Source organism: Rhinopithecus roxellana, chromosome 4 (genome assembly GCF_007565055.1).
Source record: "Rhinopithecus roxellana isolate Shanxi Qingling chromosome 4, ASM756505v1, whole genome shotgun sequence".
In the NCBI taxonomy this organism is placed as follows: domain Eukaryota; kingdom Metazoa; phylum Chordata; class Mammalia; order Primates; family Cercopithecidae; genus Rhinopithecus; species Rhinopithecus roxellana.
In genome coordinates this window covers 57,308,940-57,332,054 of record NC_044552.1, presented here as the reverse complement: position 1 = coordinate 57,332,054, position 23,115 = coordinate 57,308,940, and the positions used below count along the sequence as shown (strand labels likewise).

At 40.4% G+C, this 23,115-nt stretch overlaps 1 protein-coding gene across 1 annotated transcript in view; it reads left to right on the top strand.

Annotated features, from left to right (window-relative positions):
- The window catches only part of MEP1A (meprin A subunit alpha), a 41,999-nt gene extending 19,093 nt beyond the window's left edge, over positions 1–22,906 (top strand). The window contains exons 7-14 of the mRNA XM_010356504.2: positions 4,376–4,551; positions 9,667–9,888; positions 10,755–10,904; positions 14,123–14,338; positions 17,808–18,272; positions 19,280–19,453; positions 19,951–20,251; positions 22,094–22,906. Coding sequence (XP_010354806.2) covers positions 4,376–4,551; positions 9,667–9,888; positions 10,755–10,904; positions 14,123–14,338; positions 17,808–18,272; positions 19,280–19,453; positions 19,951–20,251; positions 22,094–22,250 — 1,861 coding nt within the window. The 3' untranslated portion in view covers positions 22,251–22,906. The remainder of the gene's footprint in view (positions 1–4,375; positions 4,552–9,666; positions 9,889–10,754; positions 10,905–14,122; positions 14,339–17,807; positions 18,273–19,279; positions 19,454–19,950; positions 20,252–22,093) is intronic.
- Positions 22,907–23,115: the final 209 nt, after the last annotated feature.

Below are 23,115 nucleotides of genomic sequence, written 5' to 3'. Positions count from 1 at the left end.
GTCACAGGTCTCACCCTGCTCCCATACAGCCCGCAGCCCTAAAGGCTGGGCTTATTCGCACCATGCCCCTTCAACAGCACTGAGTCCATTTCCAGGTGGCTGGTGACCAGGGCTGAGAACTTGTCCCAGACCACGAGCCTCCCTGTTGAGAAAGCAAGCAGACTCACAGGTTTTCAGCATCTCAGGAAGCATGCAGTTACTCACAGGTTTTCAGCATCTCAGGGAGCATGCAGTTGTGATCCTGTTCCTTCAAAGGGTCTATGGATTCTCTCGACTTTCCCGGTATGTTCCTGCGGTAGTTCTTGGAGCAAAAATTCGTGATGTGAGTCTCCATACACTGCTCTGTCCAGGCAGCTGCAAGCTAGTCCTGCCTCCTATCACCCATCTTAATCCCGAGTCCTGACCATGGGGTTTTAATAATCATGGATGGATAGTATGATGAAAATGGTAGTTAGCACATGATTTAGCCTCTTAGGAAAAAAATGCAAAAAATAGCAGTTAAATAAAAGAAAAATACTGACAACTACTTAGGTACAAATTAAAAACCTCACTCACCTGAGTAGTTATTTTTGGAGCTTATTTATTTATTTTGTTTATTTATTTTTTTGAGACAGAGTCTGTCTCTGTCAGCCAGGCTGGAGTACAGCAGCATGATCTCGGCTCACTGGAACCTCCGTCTCCCAGGCTCAAGCAATTCTCCTGCCTCAGCCTCTTGAGTAGCTGGGATTACAGGCATGTGCCACCATGCTCAGCTAAGTTTTGTATTTTTAGTAGAGACGGAGTTTCACCATGTTGGCCAGGCTGGTCTTGAACTCCTGACCTCAGGTAATCGGCCCATCTCGGCCTCCCAAAGTGCTGGGATGACAGGCGTAAGCCACCATTACAGGCATGAGCCACCACGCCCGGCTTCATTCCTCTATTTTTTTAAAAACTATACACCTACTACATTCCAGGAAGTATGCTTGACTGTAGGTGCAACAAAATATGCAATACGGTCTTAGCCCTCAGCAGGCTTACAGTTGGCGGGTGGGGATGGTGGAGAAATTAGTATATTGTCTTAATACATGACAACGAGTGTCCCGGGTTGCAGCAGGGCAGGAGTGGGACCACTGAGAAAGTGTGGGATGAAGCATCAGGGAGAGTTGAGATGAGTGTTAGAAGAAGGGAGGACAAATTGGGGGCAGGAAGAGGGAGAGAGGGAGAGGGTGAGGGAGGAGAAGGAGGAAGAGGAAGGGGTGGAGAGGATCAAAGGGAAGAAGAAGGAGAGGGTGAAAAGAGAGCAAACATGAACCTGAACCTGGTTACATGGAGAACCCCCTAAGTTCGGTGTGCCTGGAGTTTTGCATGACAGTGGCAGATAATGAGCAGGAGCCAGGAAGGTGAGCAGGAGCCTGGTGATGGAGAGCCATGTGTGAGGGGCCTATTGTTTGGTGCAAGGTTCATTCTATGCTAGTTTTCCATTGTAGAAAGATTACTTGATCAACAGTGGTTAAAGAATTGAAATAGAGCAAGACTGGTGGCAAGAGATCGATTAACGGATGCTCCCATTTTCCACGGGAAAAATGGAAGGGACCTGTACCAAGGAAGAAGCAGGTGATACAAAGAAGAGGGAATGGATTTCAGAAATATGTGAAAAAGTAGATTTATTAGAACTTAACCTTATCAAATTGGTTAGTGGGATGGGTTAGGAAGGGAGAGGAGTCAAAACTCTCTGAGATTTTGGATTTGGATGGCTGGCAAGTGGTAATTTCATTTGCTGAGGCTGGGAATATTGCTGAAAGAATAATTTTGGGGATGAGGTAGGAGGGTAAACTCATCTTGTGGCATGTATTTTATTGCTTGAGGTTTTTGCAGGTCATATAAACAGAGATAACCAATAGTAGTTGGATGGTTTATTTTTCCGTAAAGGGGAAACATTTAAAGTATATCTCAGGCCTTGCAAAGACCACACATTTCAGAGGCTCTCTGCTTTTGACTACTGCATTTTGTCCCTTGGCAATCTCTGACCTTCAAGAAAGTACTAAAACCTTTAATTTTTCATTGAAAATGTCAGAGAAACAATTAACTTTCTTAAGAATTTTATTTCCATTCTTCAGCTACCACTTTTGCATCTTTTTTTTCATAAAGAAAACTCCTTAAAAAATAAAACAAAATCCACATAATTACTTTCCAAAATTCTCCCTTTCCCAGTGAAGTTCTCCCGGCTTCTTTTTTTGTTTTCAACTGAGTCCCAAGTACTTGATTAAGGGGTAGGTCAGCTTTGAGAGACATTCTTTGTAAAAATGCTGAATCTGGGAAACCCTATCACCTATGGCCAGGAGGTGTCTCTGTTACAAATAATTTAAGAGAGGAAAAAAGAGAGGAAGATATTTTGGGAAGCGACTCACCCAAAGTGCCACTAAACCCTTCCGGGCACTGGTCCCCTGAAGTTGGAGGCTAACTGGGGCTCTTTCAGAAAGACAAGGTCAAAAGTTCTCAGTGAGGTGGAATGTATGGTATTTTTACAACTTATGTCTTTCTGTTGGGGGAGGAATTTAAAAAGAAAGATAAATAATAAATGTTTTCTCTGAGTTGTGAATATTTTGCAGAGTAAACTCTGATTTGGTAATAAAATGCCACTATCAGAGAGGCAAGTTGATCATGGTTACATTTGCATAACACTGTAAACTTACTAAAAGTCATTAATTGTATACTTAAAGAATTTTATAGTATGTAAATTATGCCTTAATAAAGTTATTAGAAAACTAATAGGCCGGGCGCGGTGGCTCAAGCCTGTAATCCCAGCACTTTGGGAGGCCGAGACGGGCGGATCACGAGGTCAGGAGATCGAGACCATCCTGGCGAACATGGTGAAACCCCGTCTCTACTAAAAAATACAAAAAAACTAGCCAGGCGAGGTGGCGGGCGCCTGTAGTCCCAGCTACTCCGGAGGCTGAGGCAGGAGAATGGCGTAAATCCGGGAGGCGGAGCTTGCAGCGAGCTGAGATCCGGCCACTGCACTCCAGCCTGGGCGACAGAGCGAGACTCCGTCTCAACAACAACAAAAAAAGAAAATAAATAACTAAGACTCATCTTTGAGTTAAAATCACATGTTAGCCTTTAAAGCTATACTATGTCAATAATCTTGGGGAGAACAATGGCAGGTAAGACACTGTGACTGTCATCATGAAACTTGCAATCCATCGGTTGCATTTATGACTATCAGGAAATCTTTCTTTTCTGCTCAGCATTGGTTAAAATATAGATCTTCATTTGACAATTTAAAGCCAATAGGATACATTGTGGAAAGCTTTGGGTTTGCTAATAGAGGTGAAAAATTGGGTTTACGAGAAGAGAAAAAATAATTGGGAGGGGGCGTGGAAAGAGGAAGACATTCTATCACAAGGAATTTAGGGAATCTGTCAGAGGTTCTCGAGCCCATTTATTTCAGAAGGAAGTTATGGGTCCTCCTTGCCTGATACCCTTCAGAAATAAGTTAGGTAGCCTTCTCTGTGATGTCATAACACTATAGATCTGCTATTTGCAAACACATGGATTTTATTAATTTGCTTTTTAATGAGGTTCTTTTTATGGTCATAAAATATATGCTTATTCATTATAGGAAATTTGAAAATTTATTAAAGTATAAAAGGGCTGGGTGCAATGGCTCACACCTGTAATCCTAGCATTTTGGGAGGTTAAGGAGGGTGAATCATTTGAGCCCAGGAGTTTGAGACCACCCTGGGCAACATGGTGAAACCCTGTCTCTACAAAACAATAAAAACAGCTGGGTGTGGTGGGACATGCCTGTAGTTCCAAGTCCCAGCCTCTCGGGAGGCTGAGGTGGGAGGATCATCCAAGTAAAGGAGGTTGAGGCTGCTGTGAGCTGTGATTGTGGCACAGCAACCTGAGTGGTAAAGTGAGACCACCATCTCAAAAAAAAAAAAAAAAAAAAAAATTAAAGAAAAAGAAAAAAGAAAGAAAAGAAAAAAAATTAAATCAACAACAGCTTTCCCTTGGATAACAATTTTTTAGATAAAGGCAATAGTGTTATTCTTTGGAGTGCCCTGTGGGTTTGTGGAGGTGAGGAGGAATGCCAATTTTTATTGCTTTCTACCTTGATGAATTGTTATGATAGGACTGATTTGCTTCTGAGTATATGCCACTTTTATAATGTATTATATCTTCACTTTTAAAGCCTGCATAGTATTCCCTCTGGGGAATGTTCCTTCTTTAAGTGTCCCCCATCTTTGGACCATTAGCATATGAGAATGCTGTTGGTAATTTCTTTTTAAAATCAAGCCTAATTCCCTCCTAATTTGTGTTTTGCAGTACTGTGAATGACAGCCACTTAAAAATTCTCTAGAAGAAATGTTTCCTCTTCTGCTCTTTAAAGGTGCTGGTCTGAGGTTGGTGACCAACATGTGGGACAGAACCTTTCCATTGGCCAAGGCTGTGACTATAAGGCCATCATAGAACATGAGATCCTGCATGCTTTGGGATTTTACCACGAGCAGTCAAGAACGGACCGGGATGATTATGTGAACATCTGGTGGGACGAAATTCTTTCAGGTGTGATTGGGTGGAGATTGCTATCACATTTATCACTGGCTGAGACCAATCCTGGAATGACCAGGCCAAATCTGTGTGGACAGGAGCTTCAGCCTCTCTAGTGGGAACAAAGACTATGAAGAGGTTATGAATTGTTGGCCCTTTATGTGGGCTGTGCTGATCTGACCGTAATTCATCGCAGATAAGGGTCTCAGGGATTGGTGTTAACTCACCATGGGGGTCAACTGAAAGTTAATCAGAAGCTTTGCTTTATATCAGTGTTTTCATTAAAACTCTATCTAAAACCGTCTACTTTCCTGTCTTAATGAGGAAAGTGAATCCAGATATTACAGTCATTTCTCTGGATGTGAAATCTCCTGTGCCTCTAGAAGGCTGTTTGAGGTTTAGTTGATTATTCCATGACTATAGGACATACTTGAGAAGTATTTTTTTCAGTTGCTTTACCAAATCAATAAAAAATATTTAAAAACAAAAACAAAAAATACATGCTTTTATCTGAAATAACACCCCAATTATGTTAATTCTGGCTAGTTATCTGGGTTCTGATTAATCAAAGGTTAATGTTTTTTTCTTCCTTGTTTCTAAGTACCTTGCTTCTTCTGCCTCCATCTCATACTATGCAAAAGATAACAGTTTTGTCTTACATATTATTCAGTTATATTATTCTAAAAATTTCATTGTTCTTTAGGTTGTTTTGTTTTGAGACAGAGTTTTGCTCTTGTTGCCCAGGCTGGAGTGCAATGGTGTGATCTTGGTTCACTACAACCTCTGCCTCCTGAGTTGAAGCGATTCTCCTGCCTCAGCTGGGATTATAGGTGTGTGTCACCACACCTGGTGAATTCTGTATTTTTTTAAGTAGAGACGGGGTTTCATCATGTTGGTCAGGCTGGTCTCGAACTCCTGACCTCAGGTGATCCTCCTGCCTTGGCCTCCCAAAGTGCTGGGATTACAGGCATGAGCCACTGTATCTGGGCTTTACTTTCCTTAATTGTTTGAGACAATGAAGTAGAGTGCTTTTGAGTACACTAGAACATTTATTGAGCAGTTTTCTGATGTACTAGAAAAAAAAAAAAGAAGTCAATGCTATGTTTCTGAAGATAACTAGTTTTTAAGTAGGAATTAGTGTAGAGAATGCAAAAACATTGTTTTCGGCAGTAAGAGATTAATGCAACTTTAATGTATTTAAAATGCCTTAACTGTTTCCAGGCATGGCTTTTATAAAACAAATCATAGCCTTGTGTAGGTATCTGTTTTATTTAGATCCCAATTTTATATGCGGATTCATATATTGCAGTGCATCTATAATAATTTTACTTTTAGGGGCTTGGAAGAACTGACCAACCTTTAAAATTAAGTATGAATCTTCAAAAGTTTTCTGCCAGGACTGTAATAGTTCATTTCAGAGTAAGACGGTCAATGATTTTCACATGAGATCAGGGTAGATAACGCTGGCTAATCAAAATCACCTGTGAGGTTTCTCATCCTGTGCCTTCCCAGTCTCTTATATGCTGGTAACTCTATGAATGTGGGTTGGTGTAGTAAGGAAGAAAACTGTAACTTGTAAGTCTAATAGGCCACCGGGTTTGAGCCTACCCACTTACTCCAACCATCTTACCACCACCCACTGGACCAGAGGCCAGACAGCACTCTTCTTTGCCTCCCAGTCCGATCTAGAAAAGTTTTGGAGCATATTCACCCAGAGATGAAATAATAGCTCAGGCTTCGTGTACCTATCTCTCAGTAGTAATTGTGTTATAACTGTGTGTGTGTAGAAGGAAGAAGGAAATGGAGTAATAGGTCAAAGGACTGAATCTCTGATTGCACTACTCAGGGGACTATTAGACTTTGTCTATATTTGCCTGTAAGCCCTAATTTCTTATCTTCCTGTGCATATACTTGGCTTTGATAAAAATTTTGTAAGAAAGCAGAAAACATTCCTATTTTCAAGTCTTATAGAAGACAATACTTAGTGCTTTTAAAATGGTTTTAGGCCAAATGAGGTTCCCTTTATCAGAGTGAGGGACATTTGCCAGGGTCAAGTGCAGACTTGCTCACCTCTGGTTTGAGCACAGGTTGCTCAACACGTATTTGCTCATCTCCTATCTGTGTTTTCATCAGGTACAATTCCATATATGTAAATTGCCTGCAACCACGGGAGAACTGTTCTCAAAAGAGACATCAAATCTAATAAGATCATCAACACAGGCAGTATTATTTATCAGGGTAATTTATGAGTTTTATTGATTTAACTTTGGTTAATGACAAGCTTTCTGTTTAACTTAAGAAGACACAGTACTGGCAACGTAATTCTCTCCCAATGTCCGTCTCCATTTCTTGAATCGGAATTGTGTTTTTGAAATTTGTTTCCTTATGCTAGGGAAAAAACTCAACTTTTGAGGTCTAGCAGGGGTTGACAAACTATAGTCCATGGGCCATATCTACTTGCTTTTGTAAATAAAGCTTTATGGAAACACAATCACAACCATCTGTTTAAGTATTATCTGTGGCTATTTTTGTGCTACAATGGCAGAGTTGAGTAGTTACAACAGAGAACATATTTTCTATCTACTCTAGAACAGGTTTGCTGACTGACCTCTGGTTTACAGGATCACATGCCCTGGATTATAGCCCCTTTTCAGCTCTCAGCTGTGAGTCCCTATCCTATTCACTGTTGGGGGCCACTAGCAGCCTAGCACAGCCCTCAGTGGATACTAGGCCCAACAAAAACATGTTGAATACATTTTTAAAAATTATTCGAAATATTTGTTTGTTAAGTATTCTCATAAGAATCCATGAGTAATACAGATTAAAATAATCTAAACTGATGGGATTTTTGTTTTTGTTTTGAGACAGAGCCTTGCTCTGTCATCCAGGCTGGAGTGCAGTGGCGCAATCTCGGCTCACTGCAGCCTCCACCTCCCGGGTTCAAGCGATTCTTGTGTCTCAGCCTCCTGAATAGCTGGGATTACCAGCGTCCACCACCATGCCCAGCTAATTTTTGTATATTTTAGTAGAGATGGGGTTTCACCATGTGGGCCAGGCTGGTTTCGAACTCCTGGCCTCAAGTGATCCACCCGCCTCAGCTTCCCAAAGTGCTGTGATTACAGCTGTGAGCCACTGTGCCCTGCCTCTAATCAGATGATTTATGGAAAATTGAGGAAAGCACATCCAGTGAGTTGAAAGTGCTTTGCTTCAGGAGCCACCGAGAGTTACCAAAAGATTCTAGACTCTTGATGCTCTTTACAATTCCATTACCTCAAATGACATCCTAGGACCAAGTACTGTGGAGGGATTAACTTTCCACTTCCCTGTTAGAGCCATTGTTTCTTTTAGACCTGTCCCACCTTCAAAAATGCTTTGATCTCTCTCAAGTAATTCCCAATACAATCCCCATGACTTGGGAGAATGAAACATCAGTATTCAGATTTTACAGTTAAAGCAAGATATTGCTCAAACGTGGTCTTGCTCCTTAGATTTTCCGAAAGCATTCAGAGACTCCCTCAGGCACCTGCTGGAGCACCGCCTGGCCACACCACACTTCTGCAGTCCTGCATGTAACTCTGTAAGAGGCAGTTATGTTTTCTTCTCTCTAATTGTTCAAAGTAAATGGATGAGGCCAGGCACGGTGGTTCATGCCTATAATCCCAGCACTTTGAGAGACCGATGCAGGCGGATCACCTGAGGTCAGGAGTTCGAGACCAGCTTGGCCAACATAGTGAAACCTCATCTCTACTAAAAATTCAAAAATTAGCCAGGCGTGGTGCGGCGCGCCTGTAATCCCAGCTACTCAGGAGGCTGAGAGGCAGGAGAATTGTTTGAACCCAGGAGGCGGAGGTTGCAGTGAGCTCAGATCTTGCCATTGCATACCAGCCTGGGAAACAGAGCAAAAACTCCGTCTCAAAACTAAACAAGCAAAGAAACAAACAAAAAGTGACTGGACAAAGAGCTAGAGAAGAATATGAGGATGGGAAGTTATGACTGGAAGAATTAGCCGCATTTGCAGTCAGTTTTCCTATCACTCCACAGGAAGAAAATCAAACATCTGCAAAACTTTCCATTAATGCAGCCCAAACAGTAAATTCCCGATGGTTATTAGTCAGTTCAAAGACCCTCTGATCAGTTATTTTGTTCAGTTTTTTACATGGCAGCACATCTTATCTCACTTTCACTAATCTCAGAAAAATATCTACCTTTCCTCTTTTGACAGGAAAATAAATTTTTTTCTTCCTATTTTATTTTTGTTCTCCATGAGGCTATTGCTGGAACAGAAGGATGTGAGCCTTGATTGACAGGATCCCCTGTCTTGCTTTCAGCTGCTTACCTTTCCCTCTGCCCCTCAGATTTCCTTCTCCTAACCTGTGAAGAGTAGGCCAGGTACAGCTCTGGGCAGACTCAGTGGATGAAGTACTTGGCTGTTAGAACGATGTGTCTTGAACATAATCAATTGTGAACATTTTCCTGAATTCAAAAATTGTTTTTCCTGTCCTTTGGAATGACTTCCTCAGGTTTGCTATTTTTCCTTCTCTTTCTGAAAGTCTTACACACACACACACACACACACACAGATACACACACAATTATATGCATTTATAATGTACCATTGGTGTAAACATGTACATATACTTAGTAATTTCTAATATTTATCTGTATTTTATAATATGTATTTTATAGTTATTACAATATTGTACACATTATTGTATATTAATATATTAACTAATAATCAATGATACATAGTAATTTTATATTATATTGCTTATAAAATATAATTTATATTTAATTTATATTTAGATTTATTTAAATATCTATTTAAATATAATAAATCTATTTTATTAGATTTATTTATATGTTATATATCTATGCATTATTTATAGAGTATATATAATCAATATAATATTTATTAAAATAATGTTTATTAATATATATTAATATATAATATATATTTGTATATTATATATTATTTATAATATATTTATTTAAATATAATAAATCTATTTAAATATATATATTTAAATATAACTATTTCCCTTTTTTGGAGGGTCTCTGGGTCTGTAGTCAAAGAGCAGCACGGGGAAAATACCATGACAGAGCAGGACCTGTGGATTCTCTCCCTAACAGGTTACCAGCACAACTTTGACACCTATGATGACAGCCTCATCACAGACCTCAACACACCCTATGATTATGAGTCTTTGATGCACTACCAGCCTTTCTCATTTAACAAGAATGCAAGTGTTCCCACCATCACAGCCAAGATCCCTGAGTTTAACTCCATTATCGGACAGCGCCTGGATTTCAGTGCCATTGATTTAGAGAGGCTGAACCGAATGTACAATTGTAGTGAGTACCTCCGTTTCTGAGAACTTGGTAAACTAGCCTCAGCAGAGATTCCCTCAGCCTTAGAGATTTCCTTTACATTTTCCTTTACTCTTCTTTAATGTTCTAGCTAAAAGAATAAGAACAAACTGCATAACTTTTGTTGGTCTACTTCTAGACCCATTTGTTTAAGTATTGTCTATGGCTGTTTTTGTGCTACAGTGGCAGAGTTGAGTAGTTAAAAACAAAAAACAAACAAATAAAACTATAACACCAACCTTACAGGATGGTTATAAAAACCAGTTATGTAGTTGTGTTTTGTAAAGTCAAAGTACTGGACAAATGTAAGGAGCTGTTATTGTCTAGCTTCTTTTGCTTCTTTTGGAGGATGCATTATTATGTAAAGCTCAAGATACGTGATAGACTTGAAAGCATTTTGTATCCTGCAAAATTCTTTATGTACATTAGTTATTCCTAGAGTAATCTAATCCTCTGGGGCAGGGTATTTTCTAAAGATGATCCCACTAGCCTTCAGAGATAAAATGTTTGATTCTGTTCAGTAAGTATGTACAGAAGACCTACTAAGTACAAAGCCAAGTATTATAGGTACCTTGTTCTTGATCTAAAGGAGTTAATGGTTGGTATTTACATAGCAGAGAATGATTATATATATATTTTTTAATCTTGACTCTGTGAGGTAGGTAGGGCTGTGTCTATATTAGCAAGTACTAAGATCTGATGACAGTAAGATTTGCGTTTGAGAAACAGTCAAGAAAACAAGCTTGTGATCCTGTTGTATCTGAACAATGAGGTTTTAGTGGCTTAAGACACTAGCTATTTGGAATGACTATCTTTCATTTTTAACCAGATGATAAAAATATCATTTGCAGCCACAACTCACACTCTTTTGGACCACTGTAACTTTGAGAAGGCAAACATCTGTGGGATGATTCAGGGCACCACAGATGACACTGACTGGGTCCATCAGGACAGTGCTCAGGCTGGAGAAGTGGATCACACCTTGCTGGGACAATGCACAGGTCAGTGAAAGTGGAAAGCAAACACATTGATGTGGTTCACCAGGTTCGATTAGGTTATGCTAATCACCATGTTTTGCCTCAGTCAGAATGTTAGTTATCAAACTTGAAAATCTGAACAAGGACAAAAAAATTTCTCATATCTTAATTATTAACTCAATAAAAAGCATCCAGTCTCTGGGCACACAAAAGAAAGATGCATTTAAGCAAAACTGATATTGGTATATGATTGATAAGATAAAACCTCGTAAAGAAAGGCAATGTCTGTAGAGCCACACCCTCCTAAAGAAATATAATGTGAGTCACATATGTAATGTAGAATTTTCTAATGTCCGCATGAATCTGGCTCTGTGGCACAATGGATAACACATTGGACTTTTAATACCTACGTGAAAAAGTAAAAGAAAACAGGTGAAATTAAGTTTAATAATGTATTTTGTAACTCAGTATATCCAAATAGTAGCATTTCAACATGTAATCAATATAAAAGTTGTTATGAGATGCTTCACTTTTTTCAGGCTAAGTATTTTAAACTTGATACATATTTTACTCCTGCAGTGCATCTCAGTTTGCACTGGCCACAATTCAAGCATTCAATGGCCACATAGGTTTAGTAGCCACTGTATTGGATAGCACAGCTTCAGATACTTCCTATATATGGTTTGTGTAGTGAAAAAGACAGACAGTTATGAACTAAGTGACTTCACCACTTACTAATTGAAATATGGCTTCACCACTTACTAATTGTGACCACAGGAAGTTGTTGTCATGTGTGTGTTTTTTCTAAAAGTCTTGGCTTTTGCAAGCCTCTGTAAACATCAAGATATTGATGTCTGCTTCACAGTGACAATGGAAGAAGATAATGCATACAAAGCCCCTACCTGCAGACCAGCAGCTTCACTTCCCATTTTTCCATCTTCCCTTTCTCTCCAGAGGTTCCATTTATTTTGTTTTTCTGTTTTAGCCTTCTAGTGTTCTGTGCCTGCCATTGAATTCATCTTAGCCATAATTGGAAGCAGATGAGGTTATAGATTATTAGAGCTTTTTAAAGACTAGACTATTGTGAAGTCACTTAGTCTACAACTGTCTGAGAGTTGGTGAGATTCCCTTCCTAGAGGGGACACAGCCTGTCACCCAGATACCAGGCCACCACAGGGAATGTCAGAGGTGGTAAGCCACTGACACTTCCTCCACCTTTGGAAGAGGGTAAAAGTTTCTGTCACAGATCAGATTATCAAACATATCATTCCAAGTGTCCAAAGGTTGATCCAAGTCTGAAGTGCTCTCTAAATTTCCGTTTTAGCCTCTAATCCAACCTATTCTGTGGGCTTGCTGCTAGGCTAATGTACAATTGCCAGCTAAACACAAAGGTAATCTTTACTGTGAGAAGAATCTGCTGAAAGAATGTTCTAGTAAGAGAAAAGGACCACAGCCCAGAAGAAAGATCTGGAAAACTGTATCAGGTTAACTTGAGCAGCTATTATGCTTCTTTCAGAGGAGGTATTTAATGAAACATGTCCCTCTGCTAGAGAACTCTTGCATAGTTACAGGTGGATGCATAGACATGAAGAGCTCAAAGGATCCCTTGGGAGGATCCCTCCCATTCAAAACTCACGGAAATAAATAAACACCTAGGTATTGGCCGAGCTGGAGATAATTCAGGCCTCCTGAGTTCTGGACTTAAATTATTTGACTCTCAATGAATGCTTCATAAAAGAATTCCTCAGTAAGAATTACCTAGAAACCTTTTTAACCTTGTGCACTCTTTTTTTTTTTTTCTAACCCAGGCATTCAATATATAATTATAATTCAGAGATCTCAGGCAAGTTCAAATATTGAGAAGAAGCTATAAGGGAATATAATTTGCCCTGCTTTAATATTAAAGTCATTGTGATATTTTAAGCTTGGTGTGAGGCTTATTTAAACCATCATTGCTTGCTGCTGATATGAAAGGCAAGTGCCTCAGTGTGAGGCAGGATGAAGCTGGGAGCATCACGGAGCAACACTGGAGTACCCAGCACTATACTGTACACTTACTTTATTTTTATCTTGCAAAATGTTTTGATCGAAGCGTTTTGATATGGAGTTGAGTGTTGGAACACAGGATAAAGAACTTCTTCACATGCAAGAATTTTTCATTGTGCTTGACTTTGACAAGTGTGTGTTTTATCAAACGGTACATTTGTTTAGCTGCTTGATTGTTTTTAGGGGAATGAGTTTTGAGGTATCTGAGTCAGGTAAACCCCATCTCTGGCACTAATGTAGACACTTTTCACCCTCTTCAGTGTCCTTCCAATGCCTTCCTTTACATTCAGGAGAAATTTCCATTTAGTCTCTAATGTGTCCGGAATAGCCCTTCTTTTTTTTTTTTTTTTTTTTTTTTTTTTTTTTTGAGGCGGAGTCTCGCTCTGTCACCTGGACTGGAGTGCAGTGGCCAGATCTCAGCTCACTGCAAGCTCTGCCTCCCGGGTTTACGCCATTCTCCTGCCTCAGCCTCCCTAGTAGCTGGGACTACAGGCCCCCGCCACCTCGCCCGGCTAGTTTTTTGTATTTTTAGTAGAGACGGGGTTTCACCGTGTTAGCCAGGATGGTCTCGATCTCCTGACCTCGTGATCCACCCGTCTCGGCCTCCCAAAGTGCTGGGATTACAGGCTTGAGCCACCGCGCCCGGCCCGGAATAGCCCTTCTTATAATACAGTAAAGATTATTTTTTGCCACTGATTATTTTTGCCACCTAGTTATTAGGCTAGCAACAGGGGAAACTGAACCCTTATCATTGTCAATGTTTAAAACCAAATCCTAAACCTTTGAATTCCACAGTGTCTTATACAATGACGAGACCAACCCAACTTTTTTCCTTGGAATGAATCTCTAATTTAAATGACGAAATCAATGAGAAAAATAGAATTCATCTCACAGACACCAAATTCCATCAAACATTGCTTGAAGCCTGTGTTTCTTTAAGTCAGAGGTATACATTTCACAATCTTGGAACAAAGGCAATCAAACGCAACAGTGGAGAGAAAGCTTTAGCCAGTGACTAAGTCCATTGAGACAGATAATATTTGTTGACAAATGTCCTTCTTTTTATTTTCCTCTGAAGAGTTCTAGCTTTTGTTGCCTGGACAATGGCCATGGTTCACTATTTCACTTTGTTTGGGTGGACAGAACCCTGGGGTGTGGGAAGCCAGACGTGTGATGTCTGGGTGCTCTTTCCATAGGTGCCGGCTACTTCATGCAGTTCAGCACCAGCTCAGGGTCCGCGGAAGAGGCAGCCCTACTGGAGTCTCGAATTCTTTACCCAAAGAGGAGGCAACAGTGCCTGCAATTTTTCTATAAAATGACCGGAAGTCCTACAGACAGACTCACTGTCTGGGTCAGGAGGGATGACAGCACAGGCAATGTTCGCAAGCTGGTAAAGGTGCAGACTTTTCAAGGTACTTAGAGGCATCCACACAAGGAATGGATTGGGTTAAAATCTGGGATCCTGCTTCTTCTCCTCCTTCCTTCTTTCCTCCTACTCCTCCTTCTTCTCTCTTGCCTCTTCCTTTTCCTCCACCCACTTCCTCCTCTTCTCAGAGCTTAACATAATGTATGGCACGTTTTAATTACTCTATGAATGTTTTAACCACTGAGAAATTAGAAGCAGTATCTTGGGCTTAGGTAGGGATGAAATATACTTTTGTAAGAAGCCAGTCAGAATATACAAATCCAGTTTTCACTAGAAATTTAGAGACAGCAAAGGCCAAGACTGAGAAAATGGATGGTTCAGGAATGGAGATAAGAAGGTAAAAGACCTGTGGGAATAGATGCTGCTGAAGAGAGAGTAGTTAAATAGTTGACCAGCTCATGCCTGGAATCCCAGTACTTCGGGAGGCCAAGGTGGGCGGATCACAAGGTCAGGAGATTGAGATCATCCTGGCCAATATGGTGAAACCCCGTCTCTACTAAAAATGCAAAAATTAGCTAGGCATGGTGATGCGCACGCGTGTAGTCCCAACTACTTGGGAAGCTGAGGCAGGAGAATTCCTGGAACCCGGGAGGCAGAGGTTGCAGTTAGCCAAGATTGCATCACTGCACTCTAGCCTGGCAACACAACAAGACTCCATCTAAAAAAAAAAAGAAAAAGAAAAAGAAAAAAAGTTGACCATAGTTTTTTGCATCTGTTTCAGAAAAACAAATGATACCATTATTTAATATGCTGATGTAACTTGAAGCCTACTTGTGAAGTTGGTGGCAAATAAGTCATTTGTATACGTTAACTTCCTATAATCACTTACATGTTCCTAAGTGTCACTTTGTATATTTACATAAGAAGGTCAACATGTAAATGATTACTGATAGAGAAACTTTTTGTTGAAAAGTAAGAAAGCTTGTCTCCCTTTTCCTAGTTATGAATGAACCACCACCACCACAAGAAAAGAAAGCAAATACTTTGTTTATAACCCTGATTTATGGCCGGATTATCCTAGCATCCAACTGCCTACCTTAGCTTTTAATTTATCCATTGAAATGAGTCCAGAGAAAGGAATTATTTTTTATATATCTGCTGCTCTTGAAGGAGAAACCTTCCTTAGAGGTTACTTGTAAGAACAGGTGCCCAAATCGCCTATATCCAAGCCACTGTGTGGGCTGCCTGGGAACTCTACAAATCACAGTTTTGAGGGGCTCACTTTTCTGGTTGAAATTTATCATAGTTTACATGATGAAAGGATGACAGCTAGATACCCTTTAGGAGTTGAGGATGTGTTATGTTACCAAGGATTGTAAATATTTAATGAGAAAATGAGTTGGAGTTTCAATAGTATTGATGGGAGCTGTTATCACTCACTTTCATCTAAAGCTAAAAGTGTTACTTCTAAGCATAAAACCAACCAAGCAAACATCCCATGGTTAATTATTTTCTTACACTGCTGTGCTTTGTGTTTCACTGAATTCAGAGCATGTCTGTGTAAGTTCCCTGGGAACACTGTATGAATGGGTTTTTAAAGTAGTCTGCTCCAATACTGGTTTGTCAATGAAATTTTTCAAAAGGGTTAATTGAATATCACTTAGTGGTGTTTATGTGATATTCAACTTAAGACAGTTGCAACCAATTTGAATAGCTTTTAAGTTTTGCAGAATGTATATTTTGACCAAAACACTTACACACAAAATATGTCCATGTGCATATCTCTATATAATATATCTTACATACGTAATGCTTATATACAAACTTACATGAAAAATGTTTGCATGCAACTATGTGTATGTACACACACACGCACACACACACACATTTTTACTGAGGCTAGGACTTCCTTATAGATGGCAATTCTGAACTAACAGGGATTAAATTTGTCTCAAACAATCTTAGTAGCATTATTGCCTGACTGATTTAGGGCAGCCCTGTAGAAGCATATAAACGAAACCTTCTTAATAATTTCACAGATGAATCTCTGCCTATATAGTATAGTCTCTTGGGTCTCCTTCCCAGTACCAAATTCCATCTCAACCTCATTTTGACATCCTATATTAAGAAAAAACAAAGCAGGTACTCATCGGCAAGAACAGAATCCTATTCTCTTGACAGAATTCCAGTGATTCTATTACCTGCTGGATAAATAGTTCAAATCCTATATCTCTGTTCCTATTCCTAGACTTTCTGGCACCTATTGCCCTTCAAGTCCGTGTGTCTTCCAGTAGGCTGCAGTGCTCTGCCCAGGAGACAGCAGCTACCTAGATTTGTATGTTACAGAGGTGGTTGTGTGCTTTCTCTAGCTCTCTCCTATGTTCCCTTGTAACCTAACCACACAGACCATAATCAGCTCCACCCTAGGAAACAGAACATTGTTAGACCTGTCCCTTGAAGTTGTCCTTAAAGAGAATGGCCTGAAAACAAAAGGGAGATTAAAGGTCTTTTCCATTTCAGGGAAAATATAGTTCTGTAAGTAGATTTCTGGTTAAAAGACACAGAAGAAGGAAAAAAGACACTCATCTGTAGGAACTCAGTTTGGCCAACATGACTTCCACTTGGAAGCATTTTTCCTCTCCTCTTCAAGCCTAACTCTAGGGAATATCCTGTGCAAAAATACCAATGTAGGTGCATCTCTTTGGGGAATTGAGTTGCTCTGCTTTTGCAGTTTCCTCTCTCCAGTATCCCCAAGCTCCTGTCTGGCTTTGTATGCTGTTCAACGGAGGATCCCATGTTCTAGAACAGCCTTCTCACCATCTTTCCTCAGCTCTTAATTCAAAAGTCCCACTTCTAGTTCTTGCTCAGAGAAAAAGCAAGTAGACCTAATCTTTATTAGAATGTGAATTTCTAGACAAGAGTACTCTCTTTGGATTACTTCACTCCCCTACATGGTGGACTTTCAGATAATATAAGGAAGAGAAAAAAGTCTAGATGTTGGAGAGGGAGTCAGTTTCAAGTAGGGAAGACCCAGTTAGTCCTACAAGGTATTATCTGCTCTTCAGCATTCCTTATAGCTCTCTGGCAACAAGTGACAGGTCAGACCATATGGAGTTACTATTTTTTGATTTTTGGCTTACAAAATGGCTATTTTATATGATTCAGCCTAACACTCGGGCTTTCATTGCTAACAGGGGTTACACTTGAAACCAGCCCACTCAGGAGCAAATCCAGGACCTGGATTCTTGTACTGATAGTGGAAAACAAATTCATGGTTAAGACTTGAATGTGAATTTTAAAATAAATCATAGTATTTTAAGAAACCATTTTTCCTTATTAGATACGTAACTTTGGAAAAGTTACTTAACCAGTTTGTAATAGTACCTATTTTATAGGGCTGTTGTGAGGATTTGATGAGATCATTTATGGAAAGCACATGGCACTGTGACAAACTCACAATAAGTACTCATTAAGTGTTGGTCACAATTCTCACCAGCCTTGTTCTCTGTCCTCAGGAGATGATGACCGTAATTGGAAAATTGCCCATGTGGTGCTCAAAGAGGAACAGAAGTTTCGCTACCTTTTCCAGGGCACAAAAGGCGACCCTCAGAACTCAACTGGGGGAATTTACCTGGATGACATCACTCTAACAGAAACCCCCTGCCCCACAGGGGTCTGGACAGTCCAGAATTTCTCCCAAGTCTTGGAGAACACCAGCAAAGGGGACAAGCTTCAGAGCCCTCGATTCTACAATTCAGAGGGATATGGTTTTGGGTTAACTTTATACCCCAATGGCAGAGAAAACTCTGGCTACCTGAGACTTGCTTTCCACATGTGCAGTGGGGAGAACGATGCTATCCTGGAGTGGCCAGTAGAAAACAGACAGGTGATAATTACCATCCTCGACCAGGAGCCCGATGTCAGGAACAGGATGTCCTCAAGCATGGTGTTCACTACCTCCAAGTTGCATACATCTCCAGGTGGGTGGTGTCAGCATAAATAAGAACTACTCCTCTACCCAGAAAGGCCCACAGATGTGATTCTGTTGTGCAAGAAAGACTAACGTTCCCCTCACATTGTCTCCTTGGGAATACCAATAACATAGTTGTATTGGAATTCCAAGTTAAGATTTTCAGTGCCATGATATACCCCTTCCCTTTCCTACATTCACTCATCAAACATCTGTTGAGGGCTTACCATGTGCCAAACTCTGTGCTAGGTACTTAGAATACAAGTGAATCAGGTGGTCCCTGCCTCATTGAGCTCATTGTGATTGAGGAAACAGATACTGCTAATCATTTATCAACTACTCAGAACTTGCTAGGCTCTGTGCAGAGCTAATGTACTTACTCCTAAAATAGTACTCAATGTTACTATGTTCATGAAATAAATTTACATCAGTAAAGAAATGGGCGAACTTTTTTTTTTTTTTGAGATGGAGTCTCGCTCTGTCACCCAGACTGGAGTGTAATGGCGCAGTCTCAGCTCACTGCAACCTCCACCTACCAGCTTCAAGCAATTCTCCTGTTTCAGACTCCCGAGTAGAGACGGGGTTTCACCGTGTTGCCCAGGCTGGTCTTGAACTCCTGAGCTCAGGCAATGCACCCGCCTCGGCCTCCCAAAGTGCTGGGATTACAGGCATGAACCACTGTGCCCCGCATTATTATTATTATTTTTTTTTCAAAAGAGAAGACCTAAGCCTTAGAAGAAAGAAGTCGTAGCTGTCCTTCTCTTTTCATTAAGAAAGTCACTCAGTAGCAGACAACAGATCACTCAGAGCTGTGATTCTCTACCTCTCCCATCTTTCAATTCTGAATTGCAGTTCTCCTGGAAAGAGTAAATAGCCTAATTTTTTTTCCAACACGGTTGGTTTTTTTTTTTTTTTTTTTTTTTTCTGATTTACAAAGCCCTGTATCCTTATCAAAGACAAACTGGAAAGTGAAGTCTAAAGAGGTAATGTGATTTTATGTTACCTACAACTTTGCAGTGATAAATGACACTGTCATCTGGGACAGGCCGTCCAGGGTAGGAACCTATCATACAGACTGTGATTGTTTTAGAAGCATCGACTTTGGCTGGAGTGGTTTCATCTCCCACCAAATGCTGAAAAGGAGGAGTTTCCTGAAAAATGATGATCTCATCATGTTTGTGGACTTTGAAGGTACTTTTGTTGGTCTTCCTGAGTAAATAATCCTATGCTCTTGGCACTCTACTAATTTTATCCTGATTTTAAAGCACACATGGAGGGTGGGGATGAGGTTAAGAAAAATGTGTTGTAGGAGAACCACATTTTATTCAATTGGTCAAGGACTCACATCTTTATTTTAACTGTCCTTGAAAGAAACTGAAATATTAGTGTCATCTTTCTGATAATTTTATCAGAGGTAACAGTTCACTGATTTCAATTTAGTTTCCATCAGTCTATCCATGCTAACTTTATGCTTCATTTTGCAAATTCAATAAATAAAAATGTGACTGGATTACTTTAAAATAAAAATAGCTAATACTGTGGGAATCAGCTGGATTCAAAGCCACTTTTTCATGTCACTAAGGGTGATGGGAGATAGAAGCAGGCTAGGGAACTTTCACCAGAAGTGGGAGTTAATTGTAGTCAGTTACTAATCCTGGATCTTCCTCATGACCCTCTATTTCCTGAAGATATCACCCACCTCAGCCAGACTGAAGTTCCTACTAAAGGCAAAAGACTGAGCCCCCAAGGCCTCATTCTCCAAAGCCAGGAGCAGCAGGTCTCCGAAGAAGGTTCGGGAAAGGCCATGTTAGAGGAAGCGCTACCTCTCAGCCTGAGCCAGGGGCAGCCCAGCCGACAGAAGCGGTCAGTGGAGAACACAGGCCCCCTGGAGGACCATAACTGGCCACAGTACTTCAGAGATCCATGTGACCCAAACCCTTGCCAAAATGATGGCGTCTGTGTGAACGTGAAGGGGATGGCGAGCTGCAGGTAGGCTCTGTGACCGGGGAGACAGGCAGGCCAGCAGACCTGGGCCGCGTGCATGCTTACCCCTGGTAAAGGTGCTGTTTGCAGAGTAGGGCGAAGACTACCTCAGATGATCAACTGGATCCTTGACTCTACAAAGGTGTGCCCTGGATTCATGGGCTTATGCTGCCAGGACAGAGGTGTCCCAGGTCTCCTTGTCTCTTGACTTCCACCCCTTTTTCTCCTCTGGGGTATTGTCAACAGCATCTTGGATGTTGTTGGAATTTCTAACTCTAACAACATCCAAGATGGCTTCTAGCCTAGGGACTTTCTACTCCATGACAGTGGGTCTCAAGACGAAGCTTAAATCTTTGCTGACTACAGATGTTATTATTAGTTCCTAATGATTATTAGTTCTATAGTCTGTCATTTACACAGTGCTATTATTACAGTTATATTTTCAATAATAGTAGTAAGAACACCTGATATTTCTGACCCCTTGTTATGCATCATGTAGTCTCCTGAGCATCTTCCACACGTGATCTAAATTCATTCTCACTGCCACCTCTGACATAAGGGCTCTTCTTATCCCTATTTAGTGTATCAAGAAGTTGAAGCTTAGAAAGATTAAGTAATTTATTTAAAATGTACCCAGATGGAAAATGCTGAAGGTAGGACTTGCATCTAGGTCTGTCTAGCAGCACAGTTTGCTATATTTAATAGTTATTTTTATAATGTTTGCTTGCATGAAATCCTAAAAACTGTTTTACAAAAGGAGGTATGTGATGACAGAAGTAGCAGTTCCATTTGAACAGTAGCAGATGTAGGAACTATTCTGCCTGCCTCAAAAATTTACATTTCTTCTGAGTTCTTTTTAGTTTCCATATTTTTTTTCTTTTTGTAGCTTTTATTTTGAAATAATTTTAGACTTACAGATACAATGCAAAAATACTACAGAGGCTTTCTCTATACCATTCACCCAGCTTTCCCTAATGCTAGCATATTACACAAACAGTAGTACAATTAGCATAGCCAACAAGTGAACATTGGTACAATGCTAGTAAATAAATTTCAGGCCTTATTCAGCTCTTCCCAACTTTCCCACTAATGTTCTTTCTCTGTTTCAGGATCCAATTACAGATCTCATGTTATATTTAGCTTTTATGTCTCCTGTCTCCTAATCCCCTCCAATCTGGGACAATTCCTCAGTTCTTTCTTGTCTTTCATTACCTTGACACTTTTGAAGATCATTAAGAAACAAAACTAAGGGCTGTCCCTTGTGTGCTTACTCTGTGTCAAATACCTTGATAAGTACAGTGTCCTCATTATCTCATGTGACCCTCAGGGCAACCTCATGAGATAGTGACAGTACACTAACCTTACAGTAACATTTTATTTGATATTATTTAGAAGTTTCCAAGCTACCACTGATGCTCTAAGTCAGACTGTATCTGGGGAATTTCCTTTGTAGCTTATATTCTCAGCCAGTGTCAGGCAATGTATTCCTTTAGCGTCTCAGACCTTCCTCCTGAATCCTTGGTGGCTGAGAATCCTCGATCTGGAGGCATACCTCTTGGGATTAAATTTCAAGTGTGAAATGCTTACTAACAATGTGACCTTGAGCAAATTATTTAACCTTCCTGTAAGATGAAGATGATGAGAACGGCCAAGTAGTAGCCTCCACCTCAAAGGGTTGTTGCAGAGTTAAATTAGTTGGCTCATACATAGCACTTGAAATGAGACCAGGCACCACATGGACCTGCTCAGTGAGTATTTGCCGTTTTTATTGCTGTGGAGATGAGTTTTGCTAGGAGACACCTGAGGCCTGGGTAGTTCCCACACTCCCTTCATGTCCTTTTCCCTCAGGTGCATCTCTGGACCCGCTTTCTTCTACACAGGGGAGCGCTGTCAGGCCATGCAGGTGCACGGTAGCGTCCTGGGCGTGGTGATCGGAGGCACGGCTGGCATGATCTTCTTGACCTTCTCCATCATTGCCATCCTTTCCCAAAGGCCAAGGAAGTGACCTGCCTGCTGGCATTGACCAGACCACAGCAGCACCTCCTCCATGCAGGCCTTACCTTCTCATGGTCAGTGCAGTTTGGGGCAGCTTTTTTATCAGCCTTGCTTTGGATAGGACCTCCAAGGACTAAGGCCTCCAGCCCCGTAGGTGACCCTTGTCATGTTTCTGCCCCACATAATCCTGTTACCTTGCTATGTGCTCTTAATGTATCTAGTGTGTCCTGTGACAACACTCATCACACTTCATTGTAAATCACTTGTTTGACTGACTGTCTTTCCTATAGACTGTAAGCTCCATGAGGGCAGGCACATGTTGTTCTCATTGACCATGCTGGTCCCAGTGCCTAGATGCATGGCCGGCACATTGTGGGCACTCAACAATGGTTGAATGAATAAAACAAGAAATGAATGAATAACTAAGATGTAGAAACTCTCATTTCTATTGCAGATCAAATATATATGATGAAATTCATATGTTGAATATGTTAGAATCAAATGCTCATTTTTCATTAGACACAGTGGTGTCATTCTCTTTTAAGATCTTGTTAAAGATTTCAAATAAAGGTTCTTCTGGGCAGCCAGACTTCACAGCATTTGCTTTCCTCTGAAATTCTAAGAGAAGGCCTTTAATAAATTTAATAAATATTGAGTTAGCACCTTCTTTGTATCTGGTATTGTATGTAAGTGTGGGTGTGCATGTGTGTGTTGAAGGGTGAGGGTGTTCAAAAGCTCTTTCCCAGATCTTTTAAGTTTAATAGTATATTTTATAGCTATTTATGGACAACATTATCATATTAACAAACTGAAGGTATCAGGGAACTTTAAAGAAGTATTTTTAGATATGTTTTCTTTCCATAGTTCCTAAGGAG